Source organism: Thalassophryne amazonica, chromosome 13 (assembly GCF_902500255.1).
Source record: "Thalassophryne amazonica chromosome 13, fThaAma1.1, whole genome shotgun sequence".
Taxonomy (NCBI): Eukaryota; Metazoa; Chordata; class Actinopteri; order Batrachoidiformes; family Batrachoididae; genus Thalassophryne; species Thalassophryne amazonica.
The window spans coordinates 68,909,987-68,923,025 of NC_047115.1; the positions used below are offsets into that span (position 1 = coordinate 68,909,987).

General features: G+C 41.1%; 1 protein-coding gene across 1 annotated transcript in view; it reads right to left on the reverse strand.

The window, feature by feature from the left end:
- The window catches only part of birc6 (baculoviral IAP repeat containing 6), a 346,340-nt gene that overhangs the window by 29,023 nt on the left and 304,278 nt on the right, over positions 1-13,039 (reverse strand). Inside the window, exons 69-71 of the mRNA XM_034184474.1 lie at positions 9,382-9,543; positions 7,204-7,281; positions 4,137-4,325 (exon numbers count right to left, since the gene is read on the reverse strand). Of these exons, the coding sequence (XP_034040365.1) occupies positions 4,137-4,325; positions 7,204-7,281; positions 9,382-9,543 (429 nt within the window). The remainder of the gene's footprint in view (positions 1-4,136; positions 4,326-7,203; positions 7,282-9,381; positions 9,544-13,039) is intronic.

Consider the following 13,039-nt stretch of genomic DNA (forward strand, 5'->3'; position numbering starts at 1 on the left):
CTGAGCCACTCAAGGACATTCATAGAGTTGTCCTGAAGCCACTCCTTTGATATTTTGGCTGTGGGCTTAGGGTCACTGTCCTGCTGAAAGATGAACCATCGCCCCAGTCTGAGGTCAAGAGCGCTCTGGAGCAGCTTTTCATCCAGGATGTCTCTGCATTTTGCTGCAGTCATCTTTCCCTCAATCATGACTGGTCTCCCAGTTCCTACCACTGAAAAACATCCCCACAGCATGATGCTGCCACCACCATGCTTCACTGTAGGGATGGTGCGTGGTTTCCTCCAAACATGACACCTCACATTCACGCCGAACAGTTCAATCTTTGGCTCCATCTGGCCACTCGACCATACAGGCCTGATTGGTGGATTGCTGCAGAGACGGTGGTTCTTCTGGAAGGTTCTCCTCTCTCCACAGAGGAATGCTGGAGCTCTGACAGAGTGACCATCGGGTTCTTGGTCACCTCCCTGACTAAGGCCCTTCTCCCCATATTGCTCAGTTTCGACTTGTGGCCAGCTCTTGGAAAGTCCTGGTAGATCTGAACTTCTTCCAGTTATGCCACTTCTTAACCCCTCTCAGAGCCATTAAAATATGGCAATTGAGTCACTTTTGTACAGATTAAAGTCACTAACTGCGACTCCTGTCTTGTTGTGAGAAAGAAATGTTCCGCTCAAACAGCTCCAAACGCTGCACGGCTCTCTGCCGAGAAAGTCACGTTAGAAAGATAGACTCTAGTCGGAATTACTCATTTCAAAGCGAATCACTGTTAAATCAAATGACACCTCATTCCAAACTTTGTAATACAAACAAATAAACTGCAATCAAACTTTTTTCCTCCCAAAATGAGACATTCTGTGCTGACGTGCAGCAGCCAGCTGAGCTCAGATCAGATTCTACGGAGAGGCATTCATGCCAAAATGTCTGAAAGGAAATGCTTTTGACAAAAACTATAGTGTTTTCAAGTGTTCTTTTGCACTAGAAATTATTTGTTGCTTATTTTTTCTGTAAGAAAACTGCTTGGAGTGGAAAATTACCAAAACTGAAAAATAAAACTCAAGATTTGTACTACGTGTAATGTAGTTTTCTTTTTGTTAGAATTGATCTTATAAAATTGGTATTGAAAAAAGTACCATTTAGGAACTGGTATCGAAGTGAAGGTATCGAAATTGGTACCGGTATCGAAAATTTTTGATTGATACCCAGCCCTACAGACAGGTGTGTGTCTTTCCAAATCAGGTCCAATCAACTAAATTTACCCCAGGTGGACTCCAATTAAGCTGTAGAAACATCAAAGATGATCAATGGAAACAGGATGCATCTGAGCTCAATTCTGAGCTTCATGGCAAAGGCTGCGAATACCAGGATTCTGGGTAGAACCATTTTCGTGCTGGGTAAATTACGTGATTGCGACTCGCAAGCCCTATTTTAAGTCATTTTGAGTGGTTTTAGATGCACTGAAAGAAAGAATAAACGGCAAAAAAGACATTTATGTAATATTTGTGATATTAAAATTATTTTTTAAATGTTTCTGTCAAAGTCTAAATTAATAAAATAAATAACATTGAAAAGGTTAAAAACACATTAATATTTGATGGGCATATAGCATTTGCTCTCTTCTTCAAAAATGACACACTGTACCTTTTGATCCTGTGAAGCAGACAGTTTTTCTGTCATGACAGTTTGTTTTTCCAACATGTTTGAGTGGGATAGCATTACTTTTTTAAAAAAAAAAAAAAAACAAGACAACCTCTAATTGTCTTGGTTGAACAAGAGCTGAACCTTGACTGAATTGATTATAAGTTTGTCACTTTCACTGAGTAGCTGAGGCTCCTGCCCCGCTCCTCCTCTCCTCTCGCTCTCTCCTCTGCCTCCCTCCCCATCCCACTCGCTCTCTGTCTCCTGTAAAATAAACTGTAAACTTCTGAGTGTATCAGCATCTGCCGACATATATAGAAGCAATTCTGGATTATAAAACATTTTATGGAGGATTTTTTTTTCCCTTTAAGTCAGATCTTAGAGAGACGCACAGTGTCTCTATCCGCTCTGATCTGCTTTCAGTGCTGAAAGCAGGTGCATGCTGATCTCTTTGCTGTTTGTGGCTTAGATACAAAGAAATGAGAAATATATTTCTTATTTCTTGAATTATTTGGTTGAAATTGCAAAATAAAACAAAACTCGAAGGTTGAAATATGATCAAATTGATACGTTTTTCAGCAACATTTCAGTTCATTTTTTGGAAAATCTGTGCTGGGCGTGACAGCCAATTTGAACCCAAGAGCCGGGTGGACATTTGCAGTAATGGCGGTACTGCCTGGCGCTGCCCACCATAGCTAAAACCCTGGTGAATACTTATGTTCATGTGATTTCTTACTTTTTTATTTTTAATAAATTTTCAAAAATCTCAAAAAACGTTTTTCACATTGTCAATATGGGGTGTTGTGTGCAGAAGTTTGAGGGTAAAACTGAATTTCAACCATTTTGGAATTAGGCTGTAACATAAAATGTGGACAAAGTGAAGGGCTGTGAATACTTTCTAGATGCACTGTACACCCTGATGCTAAATATGCTAAATATAAAATTTCACTTGTAAATGGTTGTTCAGTTTTGTCTTCAGTGATGTTTGCCATGCTTCAGGTTTTAAAGGCGTTAGAAGGGCAGCGGTGAGACGAGCACGTCAGAGTATCGCACCAAGCTTAATTGAGTTTCTCTGAGCGTATGTGTGCGACTGCTCAGCCGGGTGGCGCTGCCAAGTCCTACAATGACCTCACAATATTTTTCAGTCCAATAGTCCATTTCACTCACAAAGTGGGTGATGTCATTGATCCAGCTAATTCTTTATTCCCAGCATTACTTGCCTGCTGTGTAAACGCTAGATATACTTAGAATCATTCTCTGGAAACAAAGCACATCTCTAGATGCACAAACATTCAAAGAAAACATTTTCCAAACACCACAGAAAACCATCATGCTTTGAAAATGTGGCTCTGCTTGGAGAAGCATAAATAAATGATGAATAATGTTGGAGACTAAGTTATGAAGAAAGCTGTTTGATGGATAAAAAAATATTAATGACTTTCCAAAAGCATACGCCATCAATTTGAGGATCATTTTCAGCACAAAATAAATGTAAACATTTCAATAACTCTTATTTTCACACAGCTGGCTATCTAGCAGGAATTATCAAGCTATACAGAGGGCACCAACCAAACTCAAGATCTGTTTATCTCTAACAAAACTCGAGACACTGACAAAGCTAGCTGAGACAAATGAAGTTATTTTTGTTTCTGTGGAAATAAATTCTTCCACATGTTGCAGTAATTCAATTGGAACATTCCTCTCTATATACAAACACTGAAGAATAGGTACTCCTGGGGCTCTGAGCCCCACTGGTGTCTGTGCTTTTCCTCCCGTTTCTGCAGCGTGAAGCCACAGATTTCAAATTTTTTGATTCAGTCATCATCATATTGTGACATTATTTCCTTGTTTTTCGACAGACTGTCTCATGTAAAGTAGACCGGATCACTTTCTCTTCTAACTGCTCTCATTTTCATCTCCAAAGCATCCCTATTCCTCTGTTCCACTTTTGTGACATATCTGAATCAGACTGCTCTGGATGAGCAGGTCGCGGGTCGCACAGAAGAGAAACTGGCTGATATCATTTATCCCGAAATTAATTTCAAAGAGAATTTATTATCAGCCAGTGTGCCTGACCAACCACCAGGAAGACAAAGCAGCATTGTCCTGTTTCTGTACTGGAGCAGCTGGAAACACATCAGTGACTAAGTGAGTGTTATGAATGCATTACAAGGATGAGTGTTGGTTTCACCCACTGAAGAGTAAATGTCTCCATTAAAATTATCGAGTGTGGAGGAGGGAAAAACCAAACAAACAATATCATGTCTGAAGTAGTGCCAAAAGTAACAACAACAAAACAAGTACCGATACTGTGTCACTTCAGTCTGTGCACTTCCACAAATCACTTTCCAACTTGATTATTTTTGTTTGTAGCTCTCATCTGAATTAAAAAACTCTGCAGTTACGAGACATGGCCAAGGTCTGAGTAGGAGTGTCCTTCACACTGTGTTGTCTATTCCTGTCAAAAAGCCTGGTTTTGCAGGGATATGTTCAGCCATTCCTACCTCTTTGAAGCAGGGTGAGGGGTTGCGCATCTGCTCAAGCATGGCCCATTTGACAGTGGCTTGCCGGATGTTGCCATCATATTCGCGGGAGCTCTGGGTGCCACTGGGAGTCCCGCGGGAGCGCTCATACCCTGGCTCATTGAAGTACGGCTCAGCTACCAGGATGAGAGACTGCACTGATACTAGCACCTACAACACATTGATGAAAAAATTAAATAGAAGGCAAAGAGAACAAAAATTTACAGGATTCCCAAGCTGACCCCAATACCCAAGCCTAGGGTGTCAAACCAGTTCAGAACTAATTTTCTCTATAATTCTGACAAAGGTAAGGGATATTTCAGTACAATAAGCATACATCCTACAATGTACAATGTATCTTTGTTCATGATGCAATTAATGCGTGAAGTGGTGTCAAGGAGAGGAGGATGTTTTTGCATTTCATGCAGTCCATTCCAAGCCACTACATTAACGATGATCATGAGTTTGGACACTGTTCTGACCTTCAGCTTCAGTTAGTCGTCTTTGTTTACCAACATTCCAAACCTGATATCCACCACACTTGATAGCCATTTGATTCCTGCCCAGTCCCTCTTATTTTTCATTATTGATCCACAGCAGACTAACTAGAATAATAATCAATGGAGACATCGCATCTAATCCTGCAAACAAGAGCTATATATATATATATATATATATATATATATACACAACAAAAATATAAACGTAACACTTTTGGTTTTGCTCCCATTTTGTATGAGATGAACTCAAAGATCTAAAACTTTTTCCACATACACAATATCACCATTTACCTCAAATATTGTTCACAAACCAGTCCAAATCTGTGATAGTGAGCACTTCTCCTTTGCTGAGATAATCCATCCCACCTCATAGGTGTGCCATACCAAGATGCTGATTAGACACCATGATTAGTGCACAGGTGTGCCTTAGACTGTCCACAATAAAAGGCCACTCTGAAAGGTGCAGTTTTGTTTTATTGGGGGGGGGGGGAGATACCAGTCAGTATCTGGTGTGACCACCATTTGCCTCATGCAGTGCAACACATCTCCTTCGCATAGAGTTGATCAGGTTGTCAATTGTGGCCTGTGGAATGTTGGTCCACTCCTCTTCAACGGCTGTGCGAAGTTGCTGGATATTGGCAGGAACTTGTACATGCTGTCGTATACGCCGGTCCAGAGCATCCCAAACATGCTCAATGGGTGACATGTCCGGTGAGTATGCCGGCCATGCAAGAACTGGGACATTTTCAGCTTCCAAGAATTGTGTACAGATCCTTGCAACATGGGGCCGTACATTATCCTGATGCAACATGAGGTGATGTTCTTGGATGTATGGCACAACAATGGGCCTCAGGATCTCGTCACGGTATCTTTGTGCATTCAAAATGCCATCAATAAAATGCACCTGTGTTCTTCGTCCATAAGAGACACCTGCCCATACCATAACACCACTGCCACCATGGGCCACTCGATCCACAACATTGACATCAGAAAACCGCTCACCCACACGACGCCACACACGCTGTCTGCCATCTGCCCTGGACAGTGTGAACCGGGATTCATCTGTGAAGAGAACACCTCTCCAATGTGCCAAACGCCAGCGAATGTGAGCATTTGCCCACTCAAGTCGGTTATGACGCCGAACTGGAGTCAGGTCGAGACCCAGATGAGGACGACGAGCATGCAGATGAGCTTCCCAGAGATGGTTTCTGACAGTTTGTGCACAAATTCTTTGGTTATGCAAACCGATTGTTTCAGCAGCTGTCCGAGTGGCTGGTCTCAGATGATCTTGGAGGTAAACATGCTGGATGTGAAGGTCCTGGGCTGGTGTGGTTGCACGTGGTCTGCGGTTGTGAGGCTGGTTGGATGTACTGCCAAATTCTCTGAAACGCCTTTGGAGACGGCTTATGGTAGAGAAATGAACATTCAATACACGAGCAACAGCTCTGGTTGACATTCCTGCTGTCAGCATGCCAATTTCACGCTCCTTCAAATCTTATGACATCTGTGGCATTGTGCTGTGTGATAAAACTGCACCTTTCAGAGTGGCCTTTTATTGTGGGCAGTCTAAGGCACACCTGTGCACTAATCATGGTGTCTAATCAGCATCTTGATGTGGCACACCTGTGAGGTGGGATGGATTATCTCAGCAAAGGAGAAGTGCTCACTGTCACAGATTTAGACTGGTTTGTGAACAATATTTGAGGGAAATGGTGATATTGTGTATGTGGAAAAAGTTTTAGATCTTTAAGTTCATCTCATACAAAATGGGAGCAAAACCAAAAGTGTTGCGTTTATATTTTTGTTGAGTGTATATATATATACATATATATATACATATATATATGTGTATGTATGTATGTATGTATGAATGAATGAATGAGTGTGTGTGTGTATAAATAAAAGAGGGATCTTTTTATAACCACTCAAGCTTGCTTGCTACTTGCTCAATAATGAGAAATAAAGTCTGTGCATGGCAAACCAAGTAATGACAGATGTCAACAAGCTATTTTCATGATGTTACCCATAATTTCAAGTGGTACTTTTACGTTAAGTGGTTTTAAGCATAAAAGTCTCTTCAATCTGGTAAAGATGTCTGCAATTTATGCTTTTCGGGATAATAAAGCGATTCTTATTTTATGTTAAGAATGAAAATGGAAGAGATCGGATGAAAACTAATCCAGCTAGGAGAAAGAAATCTGCCTCTACACTTCTAACCATCACTCCTCCAGTCAGAGGCATCTGAGACCATGCCAAAAGAGGACTTCAAGATGAGTGATGTGTATAAAAATGGCATAACCTGGAGTTTCAAAGGATAACAGTTTGTGATTGGCTTGATTAACCCCTACACACTGTCACCAAAGTAAAATAATAACTTGACTTTCAGAAGGATCCTTCATGTCACCTGTCAAAACACTAAGCCTATTAATCTAGAGCCACAGGCATGATAATGACAAGGCAGTGATACATTACTGGCTCTGCCACAAACACTCAAACAACAACCGTCCTGATCCATTCAGACAGATGTCTCCATCATTCTGCATCCTCACCTGCAAAAAGCTTGAGGTCTGTGGGTTCCATTTTTCCTCTGGTCTGCCATGCCATGTGTTAAGTATACTTAAACATACCTGATAAAGAAAGAGAACAAATTTAAAAAAAAGAGCCTGACATGAATCTCAGTAAAGCAAACTTCACATCTACTCTGCCTAGTTTGAGCCCAACTGTGATTTCACTGTATCTCATCCCAGTGTGTTTCATTAGGATATAGACGACACTTTTACATTTTGCTGATGTACATTAAGATAGTGAAGCTAGCTCATCTCAAATATATCATGAAAGGAAAAAAAAAAATCTTTTCAAAGAGATAAGCAAAACTAAATTTGGTGGTATGTTCCCCTATACCATTACCATGTTTCACAGCTGAGATGTACTGAAGAGTAGTTAAAGTGAGCAGAATTCAAAGATAATGCAAAGATAATTTGCATTTTCTTAATGTTGGCAATAGAATGTGAAGGTTAGTGCTTATGCCATGCTACTATTGGTTTTAAGCAGTGTTTTCCACACTGTGCATAACTTGGCCAAAGTGAACACAAGCCCATCCATTTCCAACGGAAACAAAGAGCAAGAGAAAGATGACAAGAACTGTTTGCATAATTGTCTGGCAACAGTACATCACAGTTACATCTACCAAGGGAAAAATGGATGAAAAAGTTGTCAATTTTTATTTAAAATGGAGCACCAATGAGAAACTGAAAAATAACGTTGTGAAATCAACTCCATCCATCACCCGCCTTAATGGTAAACTCTAACATGAAATTTAATTTCATCATGTTTGAGTTGCATTAACATTGCCCTTATACATCTATAAGGGAACATCAGTTGTGACACTCTGGCCATGTGGCATTTTTTTCTGGGCATGATCCAGGTGCCACAATATTGATGACCCCACTGACTGGAAAAGGCCAAAGGAATGACCCCACTTCACCTGTGGTGGGGGTGAACCAGTTGTTTGGTTGGGTGGTTGCCATCCAGAATCCAAGGCAGTTCTGCAGTGCAGTGGATGCAGCAATGTGTTCCACCAATGCATGCTGCCAAACCTGACCTTATACATCTATGGCACTGTAAGTGCTAATTTGCTTGTGTTTTTTTCATCCACAGGTTGTGCACATGGCTCCATACATGAACATCACAATAGTTTCTAAGATTGGATCAGTCACGGATTTCCAGATGTATATATACTGGACACTTATGAAGATTCATTCATTAATTGTGCGCACACAGAGTTGAAAAAGGTGTTGATAGCAAACAGTACAGGCTAAAATTCACAGTTTATATTTCTCTTATAACAGCAGTTCAATCCTTTTTTTCTTCTTTCAAACTTAAACGGAACTTGTAGCATATATGCAAGTGTTATTGTTGCTGCTGAGTTGCAACTTGTTGTTTCTACATATTTCTGTAATTGATATGTATTTGAACCATCAGCATATGCATAGATTTTTTGCAGATAACAGATATCGCTGGCTAGAATGCCTTCCCTTCTCCCATGCTTTTTATTAATGATGCCATCAGCAGTTAGTCAACCTCGAGTTGGCTTTCATGACATGAGTATTGGCTTAGAAAAAATAAAAATAAAAACTGAAGTTGTGCAACCCGTATGCTGTATACAAGCCTCTCACGGTTCATCCCATTTTCCTTTCACATTTAACAATCCATCCATCAATAGTGCAAGAAATCTTTGCCCCAAGTGGCACCATTTTACAGCAAGCCTCAGGTATTTCTAACGGTATCATTCTAGGCCATTCATCATGGGTACACATGCAGAATGTCAATGACAACAGAGATAATAATCTTGAGATGAAGCAGATGGAGCAAGCATTACCTCTTTGATGCAGTGCCACCAAGAAAAGAAGCTAGGGAACTGGGAGAAACACTACATATTGTAAAACATCTAGTAGAAGGCTTGATGGATGCCCACGTTCAAATGCAAACTCTGAATCAAACAGTGGACATCTATCAAACCTGGGGACATTTTAAGATCCTTTGGAAAAAAAGCTGATATGTCATCGTGATGGTGGGTACTTCAGTAACCAGATCATTAGTGTTGTTCTGGTTACTCTAAAGGAGATGTTTGAGATGGACTCTTCACTGTTTAAAAGGTGGCTCTATATCTGCTCGTTTACACTTATTCGATGGGACTGAACTGCACCAGACATGCTTTATCTACTTACTTTGCCATCATTGTAGAGGTTAGGGTTAAAGCGTACGCTGTGTCCACCAGTGGTCTCCAGGTTGACCAATGGAGGAGAGTTTGGGTAGTCCTGGGGAAAATACACATCAAACTCAAAGCAACCATTTGCATATGGGGTGTCTGCTGGGCCAGTGATGAGAACCTGTACAGACAGATGAGAAAGGTTCAGAACCAACACACCAAAAATGATGAATCACACTGAAAGAAGATTAATTAAAGAAAGGTAGATGCATTGATAACAGTGAATAATGGTTAACCAAGGGTAAACAGATGTTAATGGAATAACTCTCCAGGCTTTTCCACAGCTGGAGCAAAGTAATTACAAAGTAATTACAACAAAGTTAAAGGCTGTAATTATTATAGAACAACAGTTCATTGTATTTGCACCAAATAATCTTTTTCCCCCTTCACTTAATGAGATTGGCTCATTAATCATTTATTTTACAACTTCAACACAAAAGCAAAAATATATAATAAAAGTTAAACTAATTGAGTTTCTGTAACAATGGACAACGGCAATTTCAGGTAACAAATTAGTGAAACCTGTCCACTACAAATATTATGGTGCATTTTAAAATTTAGATTATATACGAGGTCTATTAAACAATAAACCGACCCTTTTATTTATTTTTTTAACTATATGGATTTGAATGACGTGCGATTCCACCAATCATGCTTGAACCCTCGTGCGCATGCGTGAGTTTTGTCGGTGACGTCATTTCCCTGTGGGCAGGCCTTGAGTGAGATGTGGTCCCGCCCTCTCGGCTGAATTCCTTTGTTTCACACGCTGCTCGAGACGGCGCGCGTTGCTTTATCAAAATTTTTTCTGGACCTGTGAGGAATATCCGAGTGGATACTATTCGAGAAATTAAGCTGGTTTTCGGTGAAAAGTTTAACGGCTGATGAGAGATTATGGGGTGTTTCTGTCGGTGTAAGGACTTCCCACAGAGCGGGACGTCCTGCAGCGCTTCCAGGCGCCGTCGTCGGCCTGTTTCGACCTGAAAACATCCTAATTTAAGGCTTAATTCACCCAGGACATCATGAGAGAACAGAGAAGATTCAGAAGAGGCCGGCATGAGGACTTTATGCGGACATTCCACTGTTTAAGGACATTTTTTAATGAAAGACGTGCGCGCAAATTCGTGACGACTCGGCGAATCTGTGTGCGCCGCGACAGGAAAAACACCTCCGTGTTGAAAACCATTTGTAAAATTCAGGCGGGTTTTGATGGCTTTCAACAAGTGAGTAACTGAGAAATTGTTTAACAGCTTGGGCATGTTCCAACTTGCCCGTTAAGGTTTCCAACGGAGGTGTTTTTCCTGTCGCGACCCCCCGCGGTCGGGTCTGGCCCGACATGCGACTCTCTGTTCTTTCATTACAAAATGTCTGTTAACAATGGAATGTCCGAATAAACTCCTCATGCCGACTTCTTCTGAAAGTTCTCTGTTCTCTGACGACTTCCTGGGTCAACAGAGCCTGAAATGTGGAAGTTTTCAACTTGAAACGGCGAGACGCTGCCGCCTCGAAGCGCAGATCGCCGTCAGGCGCCGTGGGCCGTCCTTACGGCGACACTACCAGACCAAAATCTCTCATCAGCCGTTAAAATTTTTACCGAAAACCAGCTGAATTTATCGAATGGTGTCCACTCAGTTGTGCCTTACAGTTTTGAAAAAATTTTGATCAAACAAAGCAGCAGTCTCTGAGCCATTCCTAAACAATGAAAAAAAATCGACGAGAGGGTGGGCAACTCCTCACTCAAAGACTGCCCACAGGCGAATGACGTAACCGACAGGCGTGAAAAAACTCTTGCATGCCCACGAGGGTTCAAGCATGTCTGATGTAATCACACGTGATTCAAATCCATATGGTTTTTGAAAAAAATAATAAGGTCGGATACTTTTCTAATAGACGTCGTATTTACACTTGCAGATATGTTTACACACATCTTCCATCCATCTATTTTCTATGCTTACACGAATTAAGGATCACAAGGGGGGGCTGGAGCCTATCCCAGTAGTCATAGGGCCTGGGGAAGGATATACACATCTTCCATCCATCCATTTTCTACGCTTACTCAATCAAGGATCAAAAGGGGGGCTGGAACCTATCCCAGTAGTTATAGGGCCTGAGGAAGGATACACACTGGACCGGACGCCAGCCCATCACAGGGCCACACAAACAAAAACATTCACACCCGCATGCACACCTGCTGTCAATTTAAAGTTTCCAATTAACCTAACGCTTTTGAATCAGGGAGGAAGTCCAAAAAACAAGGGGAGAACAAGCAAACTCCACACAGAAAGACAGCAGGTGGGAAGCAATACCATGACCTTCTTGCTGTGAGGCAACAGTGCTACCCACTAAGCCACGAGATGCCTCCACACACCTGGGCTATTTCACACACAGTTTCCTCGACTGTCCACAATCCATTTAATAAAAAACAAGTAAATACAAATACTTATTCCAGTACACATTAGAATTATAATGCAGACTTTATCTATATCAAATCTACAGCTACAAGATAGACTTATTTCAGTTTTTATTCACTATTCCTGACTTTCAGTGGGTACACGGCCATACAGCACGTTAAATGCCAATTTCAACAGCAAGGAGGATTCCAAAAATTTGTGGATTTCATTTTAGAAGCTTCTGAGTGACTCATTTGCAAAATTCAGGATTAATTTCAAGTTCTAAATGGATTAAAGGGCCTACCAGCTGAATCAGTGCTTTACTGTGTTGAAGAGAAGGAAAAACAAATTACATAAGTCTTAAAATAATGGATGCACAATGGATGCTCAAGTCAGATTCTTCATTAGGAGCCATCTCTAAAACATTCATGGCACCATGCAGGAATTAACAATTATTATTTTAAAGGTACAACAGAACACAAATACAATCAGCTAAGGAACTGATGTACTGTAGATGGATAGACATCACACAGAAATGTGACTTTATCCAACTGTAAGAAAGCATTCCAACAAAATGGCCCGAAAGGCTGTCGACCAAGGAGGAAGCCATTAATCAAAAATTTACAATAAAAAAGGCTCAGGTTTTGTCTTGGTAATCAACTGTCAACTTTTATGCAGCTTTTCTCTGTCTATGTCACAGCAACGGCTTCATCCTTGGTCGACATCCTTTCAGACAATGGTGATGGAATGTTGTCTTAAAGGTGAGGATGGGCATTAAGATTTTTACGGCACTGCTACTCTGAACGGTTGCACTTATCGGTCTGATACTTGAACAGTATTGCTATGGATACTTTTTGAAGAATAGAAAATCAATTTAAAAACCGAATTAACAATGCTTTACAATCTGAGAGTTTAATTTTCTCCACCACTGTTGGTTCTGAGAGAGAGAGAGAGAGAGAGAGAGAGAGAGAGAGAGAGAGAGAGAGAGAGAGAGAGAGAGAAAGAACACCTTGGATAGGCCGGCAGTCTATCGCAGGGCCAACACACTGTTCTATTTCATTCCTGCTGACCACCAGAGGGCGGTGCTTTAGCACCTGGATAACTACATGTGCGCAGCACAGAGGTCAAGAATATATACCAACAAAGTCACGCCATTGGATGTGACCTGCGTGACGTCACTGGTTGTCTTTATATACCAGACGCACCCAGCGGTCACTTCTTTTCTACATT